This window comes from Anomaloglossus baeobatrachus, chromosome 8 (genome assembly GCF_048569485.1).
Source record: "Anomaloglossus baeobatrachus isolate aAnoBae1 chromosome 8, aAnoBae1.hap1, whole genome shotgun sequence".
NCBI lineage: Eukaryota > Metazoa > Chordata > Amphibia > Anura > Aromobatidae > Anomaloglossus > Anomaloglossus baeobatrachus.
In genome coordinates, this window is record NC_134360.1 from 260,859,303 (window position 1) to 260,881,463 (window position 22,161).

A 22,161-nucleotide genomic window follows, 5' to 3' on the forward strand; every position below is an offset into this window, starting at 1 on the left:
GTGCGGCACCCCCCTACATCTCCACCCTCCTCTCTCACCACATAGCTCTCCACAGTGCAGCACCCCCTACATCTCCTCCTCATCTCTATCACCACAAAGCTCTCCACAGTGCAGCACCCCCTACATCTCCACCCTCATCTCTGTCACCACAAAGCTCTCCACAGTGCAGCACCCCCTACATCTCCCCCTCATCTCTATCACCACAAAGCCCTCCACAGTGCAGCACCCCCTACATCTCCGCCTCATCTCTATCACCACAAAGCCCTCCACAGTGCAGCACCCCCTACATCTCCCCCTCATCTCTATCACCACAAAGCTCTCCACAGTGCAGCACCCCCTACATCTCCACCTCATGTCTGTCTATATCCACAAAGCTCTCCACAGTGCAGCACCCCCTACATCTCCACCCCCATCTCTGTCTATCACCACAAAGCCCTCCACAGTGCAGCACCCCCTACATCTCCCCATCATCTCTATCACCACAAAGCTCTCCACAGTGCAGCACCCCCTACATCTCCTCCTCATCTCTATCACCACAAAGCTCTCCACAGTGCAGCACCCCCTACATCTCCACCCTCATCTCTGTCACCACAAAGCTCTCCACAGTGCGGCACCCCCTACATCTCCCCCTCATCTCTATCACCACAAAGCTCTCCACAGTGCAGCACCCCCTACATCTCCGCCTCATCTATATCACCACAAACCTCTCCACAGTGCAGCACCCCTTACATCTCCCCCTCATCTCTGTCTATCACCACAAAGCTCTCCACAGTGCAGCACCCCCTACATCTCCGCCTCATCTGTCTATCACCACAAAGCTCTCCACAGTGCAGCCCCCCCTACATCTCCGCCTCATCTCTATCACCACAAACCTCTCCACAGTGCAGCACCCCTTACATCTCCCCCTCATCTCTGTCTATCAACCTACCCATTCTCTATCCTCTGTAAGCGACTTTTGACTGACATCCGCACTAATCCGACCCACCCACTCCCAGACTTCTCCTGAGCTGCACCAATTCTCTGGAATGCTCTACCCTAAGAGATAAGGACTAACCAGTTTTAGACGCTCCTGGAAAAATCTTTTTAGGGCCATTTATAATGTTCCCTAATCAAAGTCCTTTTATATACAGCCCATTCACTCTTTCTCTGAACATAATTCTCCACCAAACTCCACCACACCAAAAACACTACGAAGATTGTCTGGTGACGGCTCATGCAGCCTTTACCTATCCCTCATGTCTTCAAGAAGGCTGGACCGTCATTGTGAATGAGCCCCTGTACTTTGTGTCACCCCCCCCCATTGTAGATTGTAAGCTCTTACGAGCAGCGGTGTCATTATTATACCATTATTGTGTTTTCTATAACTGTTACTGATGTTTGTTTGTATATGAACCTCTGAATTGTAAGCTTTATAGAAATAAATATTATTATTAGTTGCTATTCGCCCGGCACTGGTTGGGAAGTATTCTTCCTTCTGGTACATTGATTTTTGCCAGAACAATCACTTGCTGCTGCAATACCTGCTGTGGCCTATAGGTGGTGTTACTGTTCCAAAGCAGATTTGCTCATTGGAAACCCAGAACCTCCAGTGGTATACAGAATTGTTGGCTAATCTATGTACAGCAGTGAGACAGTGGTGTGAGGCATATGTGTGTCCTGTGTAGCCTGCGCTAGTTGTCCGCAGCATTCTCGCTGAAGGTTGGCGCGCAGCAGGTACACAAGTGGCCAGCCGCAGCTCTGTGATGTCAATGTCGGTTCAGAACCTCTTGATGCCCGATTGTTTTCATGGTCAAACAATATACAGCAAAAAATATAATGTGATACTGCGTAATCCGCAGAAGCGTTACATAGTTACTTAGGTTGAAAAAAGACCTAGGTCCATCTAGTTCCCCCTTCCTCCACCAGTTCTACATTTAGTCACTAAGTCACTTATAACCCACAATGCTGTGCACTGAGGAATCCTCCGCCCTGATATAAAGCTGTTCTAGTATCTGCCATTACTACCTCTTGTGGTCGGCATTCCACAGTCTGACCGCTCTAACTGTAAAGAACCCTTTCCTATTTAGGTGTCGGAATCGCTTTTCTTCCACTCGCAGTGAGTGCCCCCTGGTCCTTAGTACTGTCTTTGGAAGAAATAAGTCATGTGCCAGTCCTTTATATTGACCACACATGTATTTATACATATAAATGAGATCTCCTCTGAGACGTCTTTTTTCTAAGCGATAGTGATTCATATTTTTTCTAACCGATTTTTATTGTCTGATGTAGATTTTTGTTATTCCTTTTTCTGGTTTGTAAATTACCCATCGTGTATGTGAGTCTAGCATTTAGAGCTATGCTTCACAGATGCCACATCGCCCATAAGAAACCTAGTTTTGTAAAGTTAATGGACTTCTATGGGAGGAGAGTGCTATGGGCGTGCACTGCATGCTGTGCAGAGATCATTGTACTGGAAGGAGGAGGAGGTGAGCTGTGACCATCACCTATTGTGAATAGCCTTATCCAGGGGTGGACATATCATTGGTGTTATCTGTGCAGACGGGGCCATTTCTAGCTTCAAAGCAGAAGGATTTATGCATTTTGTTGAGTTATTTGCCTGAAAAGGGCCCTTATACTGTTTTTGCTCAGGAGCTTTTTTCTGTCTGTGTCCACCAGTGACACTATCGATACATAGGTGTTACCTATCATTGTAACCAAGCCTGTGATGTTAAAGGGGTTGTCCAGGCTAATGATATTGATGACCTATACCTAGGTGTCATGGTCGTCTCCATTTGGCAGGCTCAGGCCCAGAGTCTCTTATTACCATCTGAGACATTAAATGTGTTTTTTCCTTTTGGCATGCATAGGGTTAATCTCAGTTTTCTTGCTAGCATCAAGCTCATTGCCCCTGATGATGTGTTTCCGCTGATGAGCACTCCCAGCCTGGATAATACCCTCTGCTCCCAGCAGAGGGCGCCGGTTATTCAGAGTTCATTCTGGAGCGGGAATGAGGTGTTTGCCGCTGTCTTCTGCTACTTGGCGTGGAAGTAATCCTGGAGTTTTGTTACTTTCTCCTTACCCAATTTACCTCCTGGGCACCTTTTGTAGTCCCCCGGGTGTTTATTTTTGTGGGGGTGACTTTTGCTGCCCCCCCTGTCTGTGTTATTTGTTGGCAGCGTTTTGTGACTACTGTCCCGGCCCGACCTCTGGGTGGTGGGTATGGAGAGCGTTACATCAGGGTCTTGCACAGGAGATAGGGACACGCTGGTGGCTCAGACCTCACTACCATCCAGTGTACATCTTGGTTGAGGGTCAGCTCAGGGCGCTACCTAGTCTGAGGGTCAGCTCAGGGTCCCTATCTAGTCACATCTCAGTACTCAGTGTGACACTAGGTCAGGTCATCAATATCAGATCAGTGGGAGTCAGACAGCGGATACCCCCACAATCAGCTGTTATTAGCTCCAGCCACGTGTAAGCATTAAATAGAGAACACCGCTCCACAGACTGTGCAGCCCCCACTGCCAGGCACTGCAGACACGCTCCCATTATTTTGAATAGGAGCTGATCTGCTGTTCTCTGCAGCAGCAGCCGCACATTGTACAGAGCCGCACACTGCTCCTCCATTAAATGTATACATCTGGCCCCAGCTGATCATGGGGGCGCCGGTGTCTGACCCCACCGATCTGAGATTGATGGCGGCCCGGGCAACCCCATTATTGACATGATGGCTGACAATTGATTTCTATAGGACAGGAAGGGTTATCAAATATTGTAAAAAAAAAAAACAAACAAAAAAGCAACAACCTACTTGAGACTTCCAGACGTGTTCATTGGTGGGGTCCAGGTGCCGAGACCCCGACCCATTGCTACAGAGAAGCAACAAATCTCAGGTACGACAGGCGGGATCAATAGCACAGTACTGATGACGCTTTCCAATGAGGCCGCGCGGCGGGTGCAGAAGGGCGCACATTTGCAATAGAACAGTTACGGTTTCTGAGACGTCTGTGGCGAGGGACGCTCTGTTACAAAGTTTCCTTCATATTCCATGCACTGAAAGGTGTAAAATCCATGGCAACAAATGTACAGAATTAAACATCTGCAGCAATGGCCAATATTCACATTTATGTATTGTATGGACGATATTTAAATATCTTTGCTGCGACTATTACACCCTGCACATTTTCCAATTCTGCCTTGTGAATATAAAGTTAAGGCCTATTATTTCTGCCATAAATGCGTATTTAGAGCGGCGTTCACACCCAGCAGATGATTCTAATTCAGATCCAGTCCTTTCTGTTGTAACAGTTTCATCCAGTTTCACATTTATTGGGAGTTTAAAAGAAGTAAAACAGAACTCCTCCAATCAACGCGTTTCAGACGCGGTCGTCCAACAATGATCATGATTAAGGACGACCGTGTCTGAAACGCGTTGATCGGAGGAGTTCTGTTTTCATACAATGCTGTGCCCTGCTGTCAGTCAGTGCTGGGGCTGTGGTTACTATACGCAGAGCAGTGACTCTGCACCGGGCACCTCGCTATAGGCTGCTGGGAGGAGGAAGGCTATGTGCCCACGTTGCGTTCTATTACGCAGCATGTAAGTCACTGCATGTGAGTCTCAGAACGCAGCCAAACAGCTGCATTCTGAGACGCATTGTAACTGCAGAATTCATGCGTTCTGGAAGCTTCCAGAACGCACATTTTTGACAGTGCAGTCCCACTCGGCTCTGCTGCATCCCCATAGACTTGCAGCAGAGCCGAGTGGGACCGCACTGTCAAAAAGAGCATAGCTGGCTGCGAGACAGAGCCGCGCGATCAGAATGAACTCGGATGAACTTTACTCAACTTCATTGTGATCGTGCGGCTCTGTGCGTGCGCCGCGGCTTGATTTACGATCACATGTGAAGGACTCACCTGTGATTGCAAATCCCCTGAGTGACTGAAGTGAGCCGCGCGATCACTGGTGCCGTGACTCAGGTTACCCGCGGCTAGCTTGAGTCCTCCACCCGAGACCTGTGGCCACGGGTAACCTGAGTGACGTTTCCGCTGACAGTGCGACTCTCTTCAGTTTCTGCGTGGAGCTCACAGCGAGCGGCGGTGTTCTACTGCCGCTCTTGTCAGCTTCATGTAGCAGAGCTGGATGTGACCCGGGAGCTTGTGTGGATTACGCCGTACCTGGAGGGGTATTTGGGGATTTTAATAAAGTGGTGAACGAGGGTTTTTTTTGTCTTTTATTTCAAATAAAGTAATTTTTCGGGTGTATGTGTTTTACTTTCACTTGCAGGTTAATCATTGGGGGAGTCTCATAGACACCTGCCATAATTAACCTAGGACTTAGTGACAGCTATGAGCTGCTGCCATTAACTCCTTATTACCCAGATTGCCACCGCACCAGGACAATTCTGGATGAGCCGGGTAGAGTCCCGGGACTGTCGCATCTAATTGATGTGGCAATTCTGGGCGGCTGCTGGCTGATATTTTTAGGCTGGGGGCTCCCCATAACGTGGAGCTCCCCATCCTGAGAATACCAGCCTTCAGCCATGTGGCATTATCTTGGCTGGTATCAAAATTGAGGGGGACCGCACGACCGTTTTTTTATTTATTTTACTGCACTACATAGACCCGCCCATCGGCGGCTGTGATTGGTTGCAGTGAGACAGCTGTCACTCAGCGTGGGGGCGTGTCTGACTGCAACCAATGATAGGCGCCGGTGGGCGGGGAAAACAGTGAATACGAGATTGAATAATGGGCGGCCGGCATTTTCAAAAGCAGGAGAAGCCGCCGCAATGTGACAGCCGTGCAGCGCCGTGCCCGTGATTGATCAGTGATCGGTGAGTATGAGAGAGGGGGGGGAGGGATAGACTGACAGAGAGAGGGACCGACAGAGAGACCGACCGACAAGGAGACAGAGAGAGAGACCGACATTGCAAACCAAAACGCACAAAATAAGTGACATGTTGCTTTTTAGAATGCAGCGCTTCGGCAGCAGCTGAAATGCTGCGTTCTAAAACGCAACGTGCGCATGGATTATGCACAATCTTCATAGATTGTGCTGGGGACGCAGGACGCATGCAGTTACGCTGCGGTACAATACGCAACGTGGGCACAGAGCCTAAAGATCATATCCTCCCGGCAGCGGGCCTCTCGGTGCGGTGGCCTCTCGGTGCGGTGGCCTCTCGGTGCGGTGGCCTCTCGGTGCGGTGGCCTCTCGGTGCGGTGGCCTCTCGGTGCGGTGGCCTCTCAGTGCGGTCACAGCATCAGAACGATATTATCCTGCAAATAGACCTCATATCTGCAGCCTAATTGCGGGTTTTTACCGCTTCCCTGTAACCCTGTGTTACTCGGTAAGGTTGTGAGTTGTGAGTTGTTTGTGAGTTCCCTCTGATGTGTAAAGTGCTCGGGAATATTTTGGCACTGTACAGTAGAAATAAAACGTATTATATTTACCCCCTCTTCATAGTCAGTGCTGCGTCCCCCCCCCCCCACCACCGATCTGCTCATATCAAAATCTGGAGGGGGCGTCATGTGGCACTGCAGCCAATCAGACAAAAAGTGAACACTGCAGCCAATCACTGAATGGTTGCAGCGTTTACATAATGCCCTGAATGACGATCCCCGTACACTGGCGGGGGATGGGGCACTGCATAAGGAGGGGCAGCGCATTACAGGAGGTGTGCACTCTTTTCCCCTCCATGAACTCATTAGTATGGGGCTATGTTATATATGCGCATACACACGCACACATGCGCATACACACGCAAACATGCGCATACACACGCACACATGCGCATACACACGCACATACACACGCACACATGCGCATACACACGCACACATGCGCATACACACGCACACATGCGCATACACACGCACACATGCGCATACACACGCACACATGCGCATCCCGGGCTTATTTCAGACCAGTCGCTTCAGTTTAGCTTCGCCTAGGCTATAATTGAGAAAGTTTTGAACGTGGCGCAGAGGATTATTATTGGGGGTAAAAGTGAATCATCTTTAAAAAAAAAAAAAAAAAGTTTTGCACCAGAACCTTTGCTCAAAGTATTTGTAAGTTTCCCCTCCTCAGTGAGTGTGGGACAGGGGGGGGCAGATCCAGGGGCAGGGGGGGTTCAGGGGCAGGGGGGGGGGCAGATCCAGGGGCAGGGGGGGGCAGATCCAGGGGCAGGGGGGGTTCAGGGGCAGGGGGGGGGGCAGATCCAGGGGCAGGGGGGGGTTCAGGGGCAGGGGGGGGGCAGATCCAGGGGCAGGGGGGGGCAGATCCAGGGGCAGGGGGGGTTCAGGGGCAGGGGGGGGGGCAGATCCAGGGGCAGGGGGGGTTCAGGGGCGGGGGGGGCAGATCCAGGGGCAGGGGGGGTTCAGGGGCAGGGGGGGGCAGATTCAGGGGCAGGGGGGGGTGTTCAGGGGCAAAAGGATCAGGGGCAGGGGGGGTTCAGGAGCAGGGAGTGTTCAGGGGCAGATCCAGGGGCATGGGGGTGTTCAGGGGCAGGGGGGGGTCTCAGGGGCAAAAGAATCAGGGGCAGGGGGGGTTCAAGGTGCCCCGTGCTGTGACCTCTGGGTGGACCGGTCCACTGCAGAGCGGGGGTGTTGCTCCTCTATGGCGCCCTCCCCCTCTGCAGCCCCCCGTGCAGTTCGTGTCCCGCTGGGCGAAGTTTGCCGGAAAGTCCCGAAGTGCCGGGATCCCGTTGGAATTGATTGACATTCCCTCCCAGGCTGCACCGCGCTCCCGGAGCCCCCACCCCGTGTCCTCGCCCGGCCCCTCTCCCCATACAGCCGCACTCTGCTCTCCCGGAGCCGCACTCTGCTCTCCCCGGTCTCCCGGTGCCGCGCTCCGCCGCAGAGAGACTTTCCTGGGCAGCTGCAGCGGGTCCGGGCGGCCACATATGAGCCGAGGCTCCGTGCTCCCTCCCGGTGACGCGACCCTCCCGGCAGCAGCCCCCCCTGTGTGCAGCAGCCCCCCCTGTGTGCAGCAGCCCCCCCCTGTGTGCAGCAGCCCCCCTGTGTGCAGCAGCCCCCCCCTGTGTGCAGCAGCCCCCCCTGTGTGCAGCAGCCCCCCCTGTGTGCAGCAGCCCCCCCTGTGTGCAGCAGCCCCCCCTGTGTGCAGCAGCCCCCCCCTGTGTGCAGCAGCGTGCAGCCGTCCCTGTCCCGGAGGATGCGGCCTCCCGTGCTCCTCGCCCTCCTGCTGCTGCTGCTGGATGCAGCCCGGGCCGCCATGGACGAGTGTACGGAGGGCGGCCGGCCGCAGCGCTGCATGCCCGAGTTTGTGAACGCGGCTTTCAATGTGACCGTAGTGGCCACCAACAGCTGCGGCTCCCCGCCCGAGGAGTACTGCGTGCAGACCGGGGTCACCGGCGTCACCAAGTCCTGCCACCTGTGCGACAGCGGCCAGCCCCCCCTGCAGCACGGCGCCGACTACCTGACCGACTACAACAACCAGGCGGACACCACCTGGTGGCAGAGCCAGACCATGCTGGCCGGGATCCAGTACCCGCACGCCATCAACCTGACCCTGCACCTGGGTGAGTGCCGCTTCTGGGGGGCTGCGGGGGGCGGTGCTGGGGGGTTCAGTGCTGGGGCATGCGGGGTGCGGTGCTGGGGGGTTCAGTGCTGGGGCATGCGGGGTGCGGTGCTGGGGGGTTCAGTGCTGGGGCATGCGGGGTGCGGTGCTGGGGGGTTCAGTGCTGGGGCACGCGGGGTGCGATACTGGGGGGTTCAGTGCTGGGGCATGCGGGGTGCGATACTGGGGGGTTCAGTGCTGGGGCATGCGGGGTGCGGTGCTGGGGGGTTCAGTGCTGGGGCATGCTGTGCCGAGGGGTACGATGTCAGAGTGTGTGGTGCCGAGAGGTACAGTGTCAAGGGGTATAGTGCCGAGGGGTACATTGCATGGTGCTGAGGGGTACATTGCATGGTGCTGAGGGGTACATTGCATGGTGCCGAGGGGTACATTGCATGGTGCTGTTGAGGGGTACAGTGCATGGTGCTGAGGGGTACAGTGCATGGTGCTGAGGGGTACATTGCATGGTGCTGAGGGGTACATTGCATGGTGCTGTTGAGGGGTACATTGCATGGTGCTGTTGAGGGGTACATTGCATGGTGCTGTTGAGGGGTACAGTGCATGGTGCTGAGGGGTACATTGCATGGTGCTGAGGGGTACAGTGCATGGTGCTGAGGGGTACATTGCATGGTGCTGAGGGGTACATTGCATGGTGCTGAGGGGTACATTGCATGGTGCTGAGGGGTACAGTGCATGGTGCTGAGGGGTACATTGCATGGTGCTGAGGGGTACAGTGCATGGTGCTGAGGGGTACAGTGCATGGTGCTGAGGGGTACATTGCATGGTGCTGTTGAGGGGTACAGTGCATGGTGCTGAGGGGTACAGTGCATGGTGCTGTTGAGGGGTACATTGCATGGTGCTGTTGAGGGGTACATTGCATGGTGCTGTTGAGGGGTACAGTGCATGGTGCTGAGGGGTACATTGCATGGTGCTGTTGAGGGGTACAGTGCATGGTGCTGAGGGGTACATTGCATGGTGTTGAGGGGTACAGTGCATGGTGCTGAGGGGTACATTGCATGGTGCTGTTGAGGGGTACATTGCATGGTGCTGAGGGGTACATTGCATGGTGCTGTTGAGGGGTACATTGCATGGTGCTGTTGAGGGGTACAGTGCATGGTGCTGTTGAGGGGTACAGTGCATGGTGCTGAGGGGTACATTGCATGGTGCTGTTGAGGGGTACAGTGCATGGTGCTGAGGGGTACATTGCATGGTGTTGAGGGGTACAGTGCATGGTGCTGTTGAGGGGTACAGTGCATGGTGCTGTTGAGGGGTACATTGCATGGTGCTCTATGCCGAGGTGTATGTTGCAGAGTGATCCAGTCCTGCGGTGTGTGGGGCCGAGGGGTAAGGTGCTGAGGGGTACAGTGCCAGGGTGCTCAGTGGCGGGGGTTACAATGCATGGTGCTGAGTGATCCGGGACTGGGCCGCAGGGGTGTGGGGGGGTACGGTGCTGGAGTGCGCAGTGTTGAGGGGCATGGTGCTGGTGCATGCCCCCATAGGGGTCAGGGTGTGGTGGTCTGTGACTCATCTCCTCTCGTCCACCCCCTGTATAACATGACTTAGACATTAGCTCACAGGTCATCTTCGTTTTACACATGACCGCGACCTGTGCCCGCTGGTCGTGGGATGCGATGACCTGTGCCCGCTTGTCGTGGGATGCGATTATCTGTGCCCGCTGGTCGTGGGATGCGATGACCTGTGCCCGCTAGTCGTGGGATGCGATGACCTGTGCCCGCTAGTCGTGGGATGCGATTATCTGTGCCCGCTGGTCGTGGGATGCGATTATCTGTGCCCGCTGGTCGTGGGATGCGATGACCTGTGCCCGCTGGTCGTGGGATGCGATTATCTGTGCCCGCTGGTCGTGGGATGCGATGACCTGTGCCCGCTGGTCGTGGGATGCGATGACCTGTGCCCGCTAGTCGTGGGATGCGATTATCTGTGCCCGCTGGTCGTGGGATGCGATGACCTGTGCCCGCTAGTCGTGGGATGCGATTATCTGTGCCCGCTGGTCGTGGGATGCGATGACCTGTGCCCGCTAGTCGTGGGATGCGATTATCTGTGCCCGCTGGTCGTGGGATGCGATGACCTGTGCCCGCTAGTCGTGGGATGCGATTATCTGTGCCCGCTGGTCGTGGGATGCGATGACCTGTGCCCGCTAGTCGTGGGATGCGATTATCTGTGCCCGCTGGTCGTGGGATGCGATTATCTGTGCCCGCTGGTCGTGGGATGCGATGACCTGTGCCCGCTTGTCGTGGGATGCGATTATCTGTGCCCGCTGGTCGTGGGATGCGATGACCTGTGCCCGCTAGTCGTGGGATGCGATTATCTGTGCCCGCTGGTCGTGGGATGCGATGACCTGTGTCCGCTGGTCGTGGGATGCGATGACCTGTGCCCGCTGGTCGTGGGATGCGATGACCTGTGCCCGCTGGTCGTGGGATGCGATGACCTGTGCCCGCTGGTCGTGGGATGCGATGACCTGTGCCCGCTGGTCGTGGGATGCGATGACCTGTGCCCGCTGGTCGTGGGATGCGATGACCTGTGCCCGCTGGTCGTGGGATGCGATGTCATGTGACCAGTCGCCATTAGCCGCACACCTTTTGCTTTGTGATGTCGCGGCTTGTGACCTGTTTGGCCGCTATCTGATGGCACTTGGGGTCTGATCTCATTACGCGGCTCACTCCGGATTTCTGGCGTAAAACTCCTCAATGTTGTAATTTTTTCGTTTTGCAGAGTGTTTGTGACTTTACCAGCTCCACCGACGTTTTGTAGATTGGGCGGAGCTCGGCCGACAGATGTTGTGACAAATCCACTATAATTTACACAAAGAAATGCCGTAAAGTAGAACATACGCCCCAGTCCCCGCTGGCACTCGCTCCTTGTCAGGGCGCACAACAGCTGGAGCGTGCCCGGTGCCATAAGAGGCGTCTCCAGCGCGCGGATCGTCAGCAGCGGCGTGCAGGACGCCTGAATAACTGGGGCCTTGTCCCACTCGTAGCTTCTATTTTCCATGGTGTGAGGGGCGAGTCGTGGGCTCGTACACAGCGCAGGGTCTTGTATTTCTTTTCATGTATCGGGGCACAGCACAGGCGGCAATGTCCGGATATCTGCACCCAGCTGTGTAGGGCTCACATAGGCAGTAGTGATCTGGCCGTCCCTCAAGAAAAGGACACTTTGATTGTAGAGATCTGATGTCAGTGATAAGAAATCTAGTGTAGAAGTCGTATGCAAATCAGACTGGAGGTGCACTGGGGGCGTGGAAATACACCTGGAAGAGCAGTCACGATACATGGACACGCCCCCAGTGCACTTCAAGTCTAATTTGCATATTACTTCTGCACTAGATTTCTCATGACTGACACATCAGATCTCTATAAAAACCCCCCACAAATGTATTAGTGGCCCTTCATCTGTAGCCACCACTGCCATATGTAGTAACATGCTGACAGCCCCTCTGCGGCACCGCACCGCCCGCCCCTCCCGGCCGGCCCCGGGGAGCGCATTCATTCCGGTTTCCTTCCTCACTTGATAATTGCAGTGAGCAGCTCTTTCCTATCCTGGGGCCGTGTAATGCACAATCTCTGCTGTGGACACCACCGCGCACCGCGCTGTGCTCGCTCCCGGCCATGCTGCGCGGTCACTGCGCTGCCGACATCCCCAGACCCTCACTGCTGCTGTGTATTATTATTATTATTATTAGTATTATTATTATTAGTAGTAGTACCCCAGTTGTTTATCCTCTACGTCATGTCTTCTTACTGTTCCCCATCACGTCGCTTCCTACACGAGCTTTTCTTTGTGGTTAGCCTCTGTTGCTTTCAGTCTTTGGCATGGTATAGTTGGCACCTGACGCCCTCCGGTGAGTCCGGCTCCTCGCTGACCGCCTGCTGCTCCTCGCTGACCGCCTGCTGCTCCTCGCTGACCGCCTGCTGCTCCTCGCTGACCGCCTGCTGCTCCTCGCTGACCGCCTGCTGCTCCTCGCTGACTCTCTAGTCAGTTTCTACAAGATTGAACATCCTTTAGCGCCCCGCCTAGTCGTCTGTGGCCTCCACCTTTGTGGCTGATGGGTCGGTCTGGGGGCCGCGGCGTCCGGGGCGGTCTGGGGGCCGGGGCGGTCTGGGGGCCGGGGCGGTCTGGGTCCGGGGCAGTCTGGGGGCTGGGGCGGTCTGGGTCCGGGGCAGTCTGGGGGCTGCGGCGGTCTGGGTCCGGGGCAGTCTGGGGGCCGCGGCGTCCGGGGCGGTCTGGGGGCCATGGCGTCCGGGGCGGTCTGGGTCCGGGGCGGTCTGGGGGCTGCGGCGGTCTGGGTCCGGGGCGGTCTGGGGGCTGCGGCGGTCTGGGGGCCGGGGCGGTCTGGGGGCCGGGGCGGTCTGGGGGCCGGGGCGGTCTGGGGGCCGGGGCAGTCTGGGGGCTGGGGCGGTCTGGGTCCGGGGCAGTCTGGGGGCTGCGGCGGTCTGGGTCCGGGGCAGTCTGGGGGCCGCGGCGTCCGGGGCGGTCTGGGGGCCGCGGCGAGTTTTCATATTTGATTCCTTTCATAGCATAACACTGTGATATCTATGGATAAATCTGCCAGCCACCATACGTGATGCATGCTGATGTGTCTGCGGATTGTGAGGTCGCTTCATCAGTGTAAAGTGGTCATTGCACAGATTTATGACCCTGACAGTTGAGACGAGCAGTGAACGTTTGTACCAATCCCTTCCACCGCTCGGTCCAGATAGTGGCGGATGCCGGATCTGCCGCTAGCTTCCATACATCGCACCAGACCAGCGCATGCTGCAAGCTTGTGTCCGCGCAGACCTGGGATTCTTGTGGATAATCCTCCATGTGCACTAGCGCTTTACTCTCCAATTGTTGTGTGCAAAGGACCAAAATACAAGTGCACGTGAAGGCTTGAGCTAAATGGGGACACTTTGTTAGGTGATAACATTTTTAAGACAAGTTGCGCTACTAATAACATTTGTTGCACACAAATCACATGTGAGCAGCCACTGAAAATCCCACACCTTTGGAAACAGTGGCCACAGAAGGAGTAGGTCACAATGTGACGCCATAGCACATTTGTGGATACGATGTGACCCTGATCTCAGTAGGTAGACTCTGGGCCATCTGCACACATTCAGTATTTGTAGCCAAAACCAGGAGTGGAAAAGTATAATGGACACACGGGCGCCACTTCTGCATTTGCTGTAGCCACTCCTGGTTTTGGCTTATGGATACTGAATGTTTGTATGTGTCTTAGGATACGTGCACACAATCAGGACCTGCTGCGTCCTGGACATGGTGGGTCCTGACCTGCGGGGCCACACGTCTGCTCCGCAGGAGATTGCAGCTGCTTGTGCCCATGATCCGGGCTCGTGCAGTTGCGGTCTCTTGCGGTGTTCTCACTGTGAAGAACAGTCGCGTCTCCGCAGCACACAATTGACATGCTGCAGCTCGAAAACAGGTCTGTTTTTACTGCTGGGAAAAACAAGCACAATGGGCCTGGGATTGCTATAAATCCATCCTCTGTCCTTGTTCTGTACAACGCAGCGAAACACTCTGCATCCAAAAGGCTGTGATCCCTGATCGTGGTGCGCAGCATTACTGGGTGTGAACATAGCACTACAGTAGATCTCTGTCCTATGGGATCTGATCTCCGTTCTTACAAACAGAAAAAAAAGTATGCGTCAGACATAGCAAGTGGGGGCTGTGAAGCCGTGTGTCGTGAACGCTCCCGATTACACCTTTCATAATTGGACCCTTTTTCATTTATTTTTTTTATTTCTTTTACCAAAGAAGCAATTGTACGGCTGGTGCAGAAAACAGCCCCTCGGGCAGTGAGTGAGCGCCTGCAGTGAGTGAGCGCCTGCAGTGAGTGAGCGCCTGCAGTGAGTGAGCGCCTGCAGTGAGTGAGCGCCTGCAGTGAGTGAGCGCCTGCAGTGAGTGAGCGCCTGCAGTGAGTGAGCGCCTGCAGTGAGTGAGCGCCTGCAGTGAGTGAGCGCCTGCAGTGAGTGAGCGCCTGCAGTGAGTGGGCGCAGCATCTGCAGGCCCCGTCCCCCGCACACCGCCTGCCGTTAGAGGTGAATGAAGCAGAAGGACGAGGCGTGGCGCTGCTCCGGACGTGAACGCCGCTCTCCACAATATAATACAGGATATTTTGGGGACGGGATCGTTGATACTGATAAAGATCAGTTTATTTTCTGCCATTTTTAAAATGGGGAAAAACAATTGCGTAAATGCACAAGAATAGTAATATCTTCAAAGCCGCGCTCCTGCCCTGAACGCGGAGGTGCGGGCTCTGAGATGACGGTATTTTGTCTATGCTCCTGCCCTGAACGCGGAGGTGCGGGCTCTGAGATGACGGTATTTTGTCTATGCTCCTGCCCTGAACGCGGAGGTGCGGGCTCTGAGATGACGGTATTTTGTCTATTCTCCTGCCCTGAACGCGGAGGTGCGGGCTCTGAGATGACGGTATTTTGTCTATTCTCCTGCCCTGAACGCGGAGGTGCGGGCTCTGAGATGACGGTATTTTGTCTATTCTCCTGCCCTGAACGCGGAGGTGCGGGCTCTGAGATGACGGTATTTTGTCTATTCTCCTGCCCTGAACGCGGAGGTGCGGGCTCTGAGATGACGGTATTTTGTCTATGCTCCTGCCCTGAACGCGGAGGTGCGGGCTCTGAGATGACGGTATTTTGTCTATGCTCCTGCCCTGAACGCGGAGGTGCGGGCTCTGAGATGACGGTATTTTGTCTATGCTCCTGCCCTGAACGCGGAGGTGCGGGCTCTGAGATGACGGTATTTTGTCTATGCTCCTGCCCTGAACGCGGAGGTGCGGGCTCTGAGATGACGGTATTTTGTCTATGCTCCTGCCCTGAACGCGGAGGTGCGGGCTCTGAGATGACGGTATTTTGTCTATGCTCCTGCCCTGAACGCGGAGGTGCGGGCTCTGAGATGACGGTATTTTGTCTATGCTCCTGCCCTGAACGCGGAGGTGCGGGCTCTGAGATGACTGTATTTTGTCTATGCTCCTGCCCTGAACGCGGAGGTGCGGGCTCTGAGATGACGGTATTTTGTCTATGCTCCTGCCCTGAACGCGGAGGTGCGGGCTCTGAGATGACTGTATTTTGTCTATGCTCCTGCCCTGAACGCGGAGGTGCGGGCTCTGAGATGACGGTATTTTGTCTATGCTCCTGCCCTGAACGCGGAGGTGCGGGCTCTGAGATGACGGTATTTTGTCTATGCTCCTGCCCTGAACGCGGAGGTGCGGGCTCTGAGATGACTGTATTTTGTCTATGCTCCTGCCCTGAACGCGGAGGTGCGGGCTCTGAGATGACGGTATTTTGTCTATGCTCCTGCCCTGAACGCGGAGGTGCGGGCTCTGAGATGACGGTATTTTGTCTATTCTCCTGCCCTGAACGCGGAGGTGCGGGCTCTGAGATGACGGTATTTTGTCTATTCTCCTGCCCTGAACGCGGAGGTGCGGGCTCTGAGATGACGGTATTTTGTCTATTCTCCTGCCCTGAACGCGGAGGTGCGGGCTTTGAGATGACGGTATTTTGTCTATGCTCCTGCCCTGAACGCGGAGGTGCGGGCTCTGAGATGACTGTATTTTGTCTATGCTCCTGCCCTGAACGCGGAGGTGCGGGCTCTGAGATGACGGTATTTTGTCTATTCTCCTGCCCTGAACGCGGAGGTGCGGGCTCTGAGATGACGGTATTTTGTCTATGCTCCTGCCCTGAACGCGGAGGTGCGGGCTCTGAGATGGCGGTATTTTGTCTATGCTCCTGCCCTGAACGCGGAGGTGCGGGCTCTGAGATGACGGTATTTTGTCTATTCTCCTGCCCTGAACGCGGAGGTGCGGGCTCTGAGATGACGGTATTTTGTCTATTCTCCTGCCCTGAACGCGGAGGTGCGGGCTTTGAGATGACGGTATTTTGTCTATTCTCGTGCGTTTCCTGCTGAACTGTTACTGAACTCCTCGCACTAAAGATCCTCCAGCTAATATGTCAGGAGGCCGCAAAATATAACCTGACGATGAGGGCAGTGATTGGCATCAGTCGCTTCTTACAGTCATACGTGCTCCAGTGCCAACGAGAGTACAACAGTGTCCATGTGCATGCGTGTATCTATATGTCTATATGTATATATATCTCTACGTGTATATATGTATGTATATCTCTACGTGTATCTATATGTCTATATGTATATATGTATGTATATCTATACGTGTATCTATGTCTATATGTATATATATCTCTACGTGTATCTATATGTATATATGTATATCTATACGTGTATCTATATGTATATATGTATGTATATCTATACGTGTATCTATATGTATATATGTATGTATATCTCTACGTGTATCTATATGTCTATATGTATATATGTATGTATATCTATACGTGTATCTATATGTATATATGTATGTATATCTCTACGTGTATCTATATGTATATATGTATGTATATCTCTACGTGTATCTATATGTCTATGTATATATATACGTGTATCTATGTCTATATGTATATATATCTCTACGTGTATCTATATGTATATATGTATATCTATACGTGTATCTATATGTATATATGTATGTATATCTCTACGTGTATCTATGTCTATATGTATATATGTATGTATATCTATACGTGTATATATGTATGTATATCTCTACGTGTATCTATATGTCTATATGTATATATGTATGTATATCTATACGTGTATCTATGTCTATATGTATATATATCTCTACGTGTATCTATATGTCTATATGTATATATGTATGTATATCTATACGTGTATCTATATGTATATATGTATGTATATCTCTACGTTTATCTATATGTCTATATGTATATATGTATGTATATCTATACGTGTATCTATGTCTATATGTATATATATCTCTACGTGTATCTATATGTATACATGTATGTATGTATATCTATACGTGTATCTATGTATATATGTATGTATGTCTATACGTGTATCTATATGTATATCTATACGTGTATCTATGTATATATGTATGTATGTCTATATGTGCATTTATATGTATGTATATCTATACGTGTGTGTATAGATATATTTATAGTAAATGATAATTTCACGTAAACTAAGAAGAGCCGGCCCGCATATATATATATATATATATATATATATATATATATATATATATATATATATATATATATATATATATATATATATATATATATATATATATATATATATATATATATATATATATATATACATATGCGCGGGCCGGCTCTTCTTAGTTTACGTGAAATTATCTTCTTTTCTCGTTAGTGGTTCTTATCCTTGTATCTAAGATAGTAAATTAGCGCTCCTCATCATGTGGTTCATTTGTATTTTATAGAGAGCGCTTGATGTGAGCTGCAGTGTAAAGCATCAGGGACATAGTATCTATCTGTTACTGGCTCGTAAGGGTGGGTGTTTTATGCGATCCGTTCTGGCCATGTTGTTGCTGGATTCTAGTATCTGGAATATTCGCTGCGGGGTGTGTCTGGAATTGTCAGGAGCACGGTGTAGACCTTTCGTGTTTGCCTGTTGTTTCAGGTGTGCCTAATGTATCCGTCATGGGGCTATAAAGGGCCTCTGTCTGCACACAATGACTTCAAGGGCAGGTGCTCGGTGCATCAGGGCGGGGCCAGGCGGCTCAGGGAACCTCCCACCTGCTGTTTCCCTCTATTCTGCCCACCTCGTGTTTGATTGACAGCTCTGTCTTTAGTAGAGTCAGGTAAAGATGGGAAACAAGCAGGTGGGAAGGTGCACTTAAATGTTCGGCCACGCCAAGGGTGCACTGCAGTGCGTGCCTGTGCTTGGTTTGAACAGTCATTCTGTGCTGACAGAGGTTCATGTACTGTGCAGTTGAGGATTTTTTTGCTCGTGGTTGGGCTCTGCATATGCCAAAAAATAGTTTTCCAGTTTAGTATTTGTAATTTACAACCACAGGTATGGACGTTCAATAAGTATTGACCAGTGTTATATTTTTTCCCTATATGGGGGTGCACAGAGGTACGGAAATCTCATTCAAGTGCCACTGCAGAGGGTCCCCCCCAGCGCTGGATAGGGCTTTGGTGGTGTAAACCTATGTCCCCATTACCTATCGACTTCTTCACCTTTTTTCGGCAGTGCTATCCTGTGCCCGTAACTTCTGACTGTCCGGAAGTCAGAAGTTACGTCACAAGCTCTTATTACAAGTCTATGAAAGCCAGAATGAGGCTCTCATAGACTTGTATTGAGGTGTGAATTCCGGCACTTTCCATGAAACACTGGAGCGGCTGGAAGGTCACAAATTGCCCGAGACCAACAGGACTGGTGACGATAGGTGAAGTCGCCAGAGGGCGAGTGTAAGACCGGGGCAGGGGACTTGGATGTAAAGCACCTCTAAAGTAGTGAAACCCCAAAAATAAACTAAAACACCAATGCTTTAATGATCTGCCCTTAGGCCCGGTATTGAGCTCTATTAGGCCTCATACAGACCTGCCTTGTTTTTTTCCGGCTAGATCAGGTCCCCATTATAGTCTGTAGGGTGACCGCATGTCCGGGCCCCGGCTCACCATCGCTCGCATAAGTCTGAGGGTCCGCATTATTCATCTATCACCACTTGATCGTCCACAGGCCACTTTACAGGTCAGATGCGGTCTGAAGGGGATGTGCGATTAATGCGATCACTCCCTTAGGCTACACAATGAGGCTTCTCATGAACAGCGGCAATGTGGACACGGCCCGGCGGTGTGGACACGGCCCGGCGGTGTGGACACGGCCCGGCGGTGTGGACACGGCCCGGCGGTGTGGACACGGCCCGGCGGTGTGGACACGGCCCGGCGGTGTGGACACGGCCCGGCGGTGTGGACACGGCCCGGCGGTGTGGACACGGCCCGGCGGTGTGGACACGGCCCGGCGGTGTGGACACGGCCCGGCGGTGTGGACACGGCCCGGCGGTGTGGACACGGCCCGGCGGTGTGGACACGGCCCGGCGGTGTGGACACGGCCCGGCGGTGTGGTCTCTGTGGTCGGTTACAGGCTGATTTCCGCTGTGGATTTCATCCTACGTATTGCAAATAGAGATGAGTGAATACATTTGCAGCCGCCAGGTCGTTATTTGGTGGCCACTGGATGAGCCCTGCGAATCCCCTTTAATTTGTCGGGCTCCTCGTATGATTAACCCGCCTGTCGCTGCGTCATGCAATTGTCACGCAGAAACGAAGACGCCGCTCCAGGTCGGATAATGAAAAGTAGACACCGTCCGGTAAGAGGCAGTCACTGGGCTCCAGTCCAGCAGCCGCGAATTATTGACCTGCTGCAGAGTCCTGCGCAGCAATCCGCTCCTCTCCAGGGTAGAGGGCACTTCAAGGGCAAGACTCCTCAAAAACTCACGCTCTTACATTCTGCTCCAAGAAGACTCCGTGTGGCCAAGGGCAAGTGGTGAAATCCATTTCATTCTCAATCAAAAAAAAAACCATTTACCGTGAACTTTAAAATTTTCATGCAGATTTTTTCCATTACTCGGGGGTGGGGGGGGGGTCTTATTATTTCTCACCCCCTTGTATTGCACTTTAGATACTGCACAGAATGTCACATCTGAATTTACCCCGATAGGAGGTGTCACATCTGAATTTACCCCGATAGGAGGTGTCACATCTGAATTTACCCCGATAGGAGGTGTCACATCTGAATTTACCCCGATAGGAGGTGTCACATCTGAATTTACCCCGATAGGAGGTGTCACATCTGAATTTACTCCAATAGGAGGTGTCACATCTGAATTTACCCCGATAGGAGGTGTCACATCTGAATTTACTCCAATAGGAGGTGTCACATCTGAATTTACCCCGATAGGAGGTGTCACATCTGAATTTACCCCGATAGGAGGTGTCACATCTGAATTTACCCCAATAGGAGGTGTCACATCTGAATTTACCCCAATAGGAGGTGTCACATCTGAATTTACCCCAATAGGAGGTGTCACATCTGAATTTACCCCGATAGGAGGTGTCACGTCTGAATTTACCCCGATAGGAGGTGTCGCGTCTGAATTTACCCCGATAGGAGGTGTCGCGTCTGAATTTACCCCGATAGGAGGTGTCGCGTCTGAATTTACCCCAATAGGAGGTGTCGCGTCTGAATTTACCCCAATAGGAGGTGTCGCGTCTGAATTTACCCCAATAGGAGGTGTCTCGTCTGAATTTACCCCAATAGGAGGTGTCTCGTCTGAATTTACCCCAATAGGAGGTGTCTCGTCTGAATTTACCCCAATAGGAGGTGTCTCGTCTGAATTTACCCCAATAGCAGGTGTCGCGTCTGAATTTACCCCAATAGGAGGTGTCGCGTCTGAATTTACCCCCAATAGGAGGTGTCGCGTCTGAATTTATCCCAATAGGAGGTGTCACGTCTGAATTTACCCCAATAGGAGGTGTCTCGTCTGAATTTACCCCAATAGGAGGTGTCGCATCTGAATTTACCCCAATAGGAGGTGTCGCGTCTGAATTTACCCCCAATAAGAGGTGTCGCATCTGAATTTACCCCCAATAGGAGGTGTCGCATCTGAATTTACCCCAATAGGAGGTGTCTCGTCTGAATTTACCCCAATAGGAGGTGTCACTCAGCAAGTTTACAGATTGTTATAAATGTGTGGCCTGTAAATTTGCTTTTCTACAAGTGATCGCCATCTTGGAAGCTGCGGACAGAAGGTGGAATGTCTGCACCTTTCTTGGGTTTTATTTTATGATTTGCTAATCTGGATCAGCCGCGTACAATAATATATATATAATGTGTATTGGCGTCTTTTGAAGCTGAAGAGTAATGTGTACAGGCTGAAGTCATCTTCTTGGTAGGAGCTGGGGAACACGTAGTTAATAACAGATTGTGAGGATTAGAAGCAGATTCCTTCCAGTCTCCGGCTCCGAGGCAAATACTTTGTACATCTCACATTTTGGTTAATTGTGCATCTATTACCGAGAAGGATCATCATCCATCCATCCATCATCCATCCATCATCCATCCATCATCCATCCATCATCCATCCATCATCCATCCTCCCTCCATCATCCATCCATCATCCATCCTCCCTCCATCATCCATCCATCATCCATCCTCCCTCCATCATCCATCCATCATCCATCCATCATCCTCCCTCCATCATCCATCCATCATCTATCCATCCATCTATCCATCCATCCATCCTCCCTCCATCCTCCCTCCATCCTCCCTCCATCATCCATCCATCATCCATCCATCATCCATCCATCATCCATCCATCATCCATCCATCATCCATCCATCATCCATCCATCATCCATCCATCATCCATCCATCATCCATCCTCCCTCCATCATCCATCCATCATCCTCCATCCATCCATCATCCATCCATCCATCATCCATCCATCATCATCCATCCATCCATCTATCCATCCATCTATCCATCCATCTATCCATCCATCTATCCATCCATCTATCCATCCATCTATCCATCCATCTATCCATCCATCCATCCATCCATCATCCATCCATCCTCCCTCCATCCATCCATCCATCATCCATCCTCCCTCCATCATCCATCCATCATCTATCCATCCATCTATCCATCCATCCATCTATCCATCCA

The 22,161-nt window shown here is 52.3% G+C and overlaps 1 protein-coding gene across 1 annotated transcript in view; it reads left to right on the forward strand.

The window, feature by feature from the left end:
* Positions 1-7,750: 7,750 nt before the first annotated feature.
* LAMC1 (laminin subunit gamma 1) overlaps positions 7,751-22,161 on the forward strand; it is a 205,181-nt gene continuing 190,770 nt past the window's right edge. The window contains exon 1 of the mRNA XM_075320608.1: positions 7,751-8,510. Within this exon, the coding sequence (XP_075176723.1) occupies positions 8,144-8,510 (367 nt within the window). The 5' untranslated portion in view covers positions 7,751-8,143. The remainder of the gene's footprint in view (positions 8,511-22,161) is intronic.